Source organism: Musca autumnalis, unplaced genomic scaffold, assembly GCF_047663935.1.
Source record: "Musca autumnalis isolate F117 unplaced genomic scaffold, ASM4766393v1 scaffold_3, whole genome shotgun sequence".
NCBI classification, from domain to species: Eukaryota; Metazoa; Arthropoda; class Insecta; order Diptera; family Muscidae; genus Musca; species Musca autumnalis.
This window is the reverse complement of record NW_027411866.1, coordinates 26,815,128-26,818,748: the sequence shown is the minus strand read 5'-3', so window position 1 is coordinate 26,818,748 and position 3,621 is coordinate 26,815,128. Positions and strand designations below refer to the sequence as shown.

General features: G+C 34.5%; 1 protein-coding gene across 1 annotated transcript; it reads right to left on the bottom strand.

Moving 5' to 3' along the window:
* Positions 1–356: 356 nt before the first annotated feature.
* LOC141397433 (uncharacterized) lies at positions 357–2,304 on the bottom strand. Its single transcript, XM_073973587.1, has 3 exons — positions 2,018–2,304; positions 1,818–1,947; positions 357–681 (listed from the first exon to the last, which is right to left on the bottom strand). Exons 1-3 carry the CDS (start codon positions 2,112–2,114, stop codon positions 606–608), a joined length of 303 nt encoding a protein of 100 aa, XP_073829688.1. The 5' UTR covers positions 2,115–2,304; the 3' UTR covers positions 357–605.
* Positions 2,305–3,621: the final 1,317 nt, after the last annotated feature.

Genomic DNA, 3,621 nt, shown 5'->3' with positions numbered 1-3,621 from the left:
ATAAATTTATTTTTCGTTCGTTTTCTTTTGTCTTCGTTTTTTATATTTTGAACAAACGAAACAGCGGTGTTCCTTTTGTTGTACAGACGAGAATAGAGCGCGTTCTATTTGGAAAAAGTGCATATGTATGTATATCCATATCACTTTGATGGATTGAAATTTTTGTATGGTTCACACCATGTGCAAAAAATTCAGATGTGTAAAAAGACAGTCGTTATGTAAAAAACATACCGTGTAGAAACCCCTCAACTATTGGAAATTATTTCAAAACAATTCTATTTTTTATAAAAAAGCAGATCAACCGTGAAAAGATCTTGGCATTTTGAATACGAATTCCCTTCAGTATTCGAACAGTCTACCAATTGCAATAGTTGATTTTTTTATTATAGTTTTAATTTTAATCATGGCACAATAATACAGGTACAACGGCAAAAACAGCTGATTATCACATTAGTTGTCAAAATGCATTATTGTGAATAAAATTACATACAAAAGGTAAACAGCAATTCACAGTAGTGCGATATTTTGACGTTTGGTCTGGTAAATTGACCGATTATTGTTATCGATGTGACACCTTCTTATTCCGCCATGGTTTTAATATTAGATTAAATACAAACACAACACTGTGGAAAGGGTTTCGATAAATCAGTTCTCTCGCATGGGATAGCTCGACGTGGACAGCTGTAAATACAGAGAAAGAGAATATAAAATTGCGAAAATAATGACAAAGCAAATGCGTTTCAATTAAGTAACGTCGTAACGTTGGGTGTCATTTCTGATAAAAGAATAAAGAAAAATTCCATCTATGGTGCCTTTGCTCTTTTATTCTTTTATTAGAAAGGACGCCCAACTTTACTGAAACGTTGGATGTGTTTTCGGCGTAAATCTAAAAACAAGTTTAGACTACCGTTTATTATCGTGGCAATGGTTCTAACTTGACACATAAGAAAACGGGCTTTCTTGTTTACACCTCGGTTACACTTAACCTGATTAGCCCAGTGGGTTTGGGTTTCAAATGTCAATTTCTTAGCGCAAACGTCAAATAAATCCTCATGAAGTGGGTTAACCCAGCAATAATTTAACCGTACTATTACGTTATTTATGGTAGAAGACTAATCGGAAAGGTCAACCTAGTTCGAATTCGTGTCGGTCGTTTTTTTTCTTATACCAGAAATGACTTAAGCAAGAATGTCAAGCTGTTTATTTAGGCGGCCATCAGACCATCTGCTTTTTCACATGTATCTTGTCACTTTGTGTATACTAATATACAGAACAGCTGATGTCATACTTGTGAAAAAGCAGATGGTCTGATGACGGCCTTACCGATGCCTTTCAGCAAGAATGCCGTTCTGTTTGTGTATCGAGGCTTTTAGGTTCAAGTCAATAACACTTCTTTCTAGGTTTCACCCTTAACTAGGCGTTTACACTAGACAGTTTGTCTTCAAATACAACTCTGATTTACTAACACATACATACATTTGTCGTTTGGCTACCAGCTGTCCATCATTCTTTCACAGACAGCCGGGTTAACAAATTTTGAACTTTTTTGTAAAAATGTGTGAGATAATAATTGAAATGTGTTGAAAACAAAAGAACATGAACAAAAACAAAATATGTGAACGGAAAACAAAAGCAATTCGACGATTTTCATTCATAATTTTACAACTGTTTTTGCAGTTGTCTGGACGCCTACGTCACAAAGGCAATTTTTGGGATTTTGACAACCAATACATGAAGTCAACTGTCCTGTCATTTGTAAACGCAGGGTAACTGATGTCCTGGCAATAGAACTACAACGAAAATGGGCCCCAACTTACTGATTAAGGCGCAAAACATAATCCTCACGACAGAAAACTTTAAAGCAGCTGTTTACATTTTGTGGATATGCAGTTTCATTAATTCTTATGGTAAGATTGTAGTCTTCATAGTAGCAGTAGTCAGCCAGAGCTAAAAATATTAAAAAGGCACATTTTTTTAATACAAACAAATTGAAGATATTGAACATCTCATTACTTACTTGGATGTCTTCGATTTCCTAAATATGTAGCCTGTGAGGTGACCATTGCTAAAAATGCCAATAGTGCACAGGCGATAATAAAATATTTGGAAAACATTTGCTTTCTTGTTTTTGTTTCCGTTCAAAAACAAAATTTCTTTCCTCTTAACAGTTGATATTTAATTAAAATAATATTTTTCAGCCGTTTTATATATTCATTTGCAACGGCAAACGTCTTCTTTTCTCAATTGTTTTTCATACCCATTTTCCCACATTGATTAATCCCAATAATACCTGAGCTCATTTAACAATAAAAAAACATCTCAACAATTACTTGGGCAAGGTAAATGTTATTGTCTGGTTGAGAATAAAACAACGTACAACGTACAGGTGACCTCATTGCAAAAGTGTGAACTTAATTTCATTTAAAACATATATTAATGCATTGATCCTGTGTAGGCGTATGAATTATAGTACATTTATATATAACCGGATTTGCATTTCACATGAAAATTCCATTGGGTATACGTTAAATAAATCCTATAATCTTATAAAAGCTATAATGTAAACAGGGTATTACTTGCCGAAATAATATAGGCCTCGGTACATAAAACTTAAGACGTCGACACATAAGAAGCATGACATTCTTAATTAAGTCATATCTCGTAAATGAGTAAAGAAAAAGTTTGACCTAATTCAAATGTGATTCTGAAATCTTTTTATTAGGTCGAACTTGGTCTTTAGTCATTTACCAGATATGACTTAGAGGTAGTTTACCCTATCTATCAATGTCATATGACACGAAAGTAGGCAATGTGGAGACGTAATTTCATTAAATTTTTGCTGGTGTGGACGCACAAAGTAAATGACGTAAGGAAAATGCCCAATATTGCACATATTAGTGACTATATAATGATGGAAAATTTCACGTCATATGACATTTACATATAGTGTAAACTACCCCTTAAGCAAGAATGCCATGCTTCTTATATGTCGAGGCCTTAAAGGCCTGCGTACATAAGCTGCTTTGCCTGATTGCCTTGCTTACCTGCTTCATTTCTGACGTAATAAAAATAATAGAATAAAGACGAAATTTCGAACTGGGTTGCCATCAGTTGGAAATTGGGTCGGCCTTCTTTGTTCTTTTATTTTTTTATTGAAGCAGCAAAGCAAGGCAATCAGGCAAAGCAGCTTATGTACGCAGGCCTTAAGGCCTGGGTACATAAGCTGCCTCGCCTGCTTGCCTTGCTTGCTTCTGATAAAAGAATAAAAAAGAAAAGGGCAACCCAGTTCGCAATTGGCTCGGCCTTCTTTATTCTTTTATTTTTATTACGTCAGAAATGAAGCAGGAAAGCAAGGCAACCAGGCGAAGCAGCTTATGTACCCAGGCTTTTATTGTGTTCTTACCTTTAACACATAAATTTTCAAAAAAGTTGTTAACTAGTGTAACACTCTCAGATAATTCTCCCGAAAATATATAACAAGCTATCTTTCACACTAATCGCAAACCGGATTCAACTGTTGTTGTTTATATTCTTTGAGAATCTTGTTGTTTATATTCTTTGAGAATCTTAGCAAATGAGAAATTTGCCAATAATTTGCAATATATACAACAACAACTTAAG

Excerpts from the sequence above, each read along its gene's own strand:
- LOC141397433 (XM_073973587.1), bottom strand. The coding sequence starts at position 2,114 with ATGTTTTCCAAATATTTTATTATCGCCTGTGCACTATTGGCATTTTTA. Across the intron at positions 1,948-2,017 it reads AGGAAATCGAAGACATCCAA|CTCTGGCTGACTACTGCTAC; the intron begins GTAAGTAATGAG and ends TAATATTTTTAG. Across the intron at positions 682-1,817 it reads TATGTTTTGCGCCTTAATCA|CTGTCCACGTCGAGCTATCC; the intron begins GTAAGTTGGGGC and ends CTGTATTTACAG.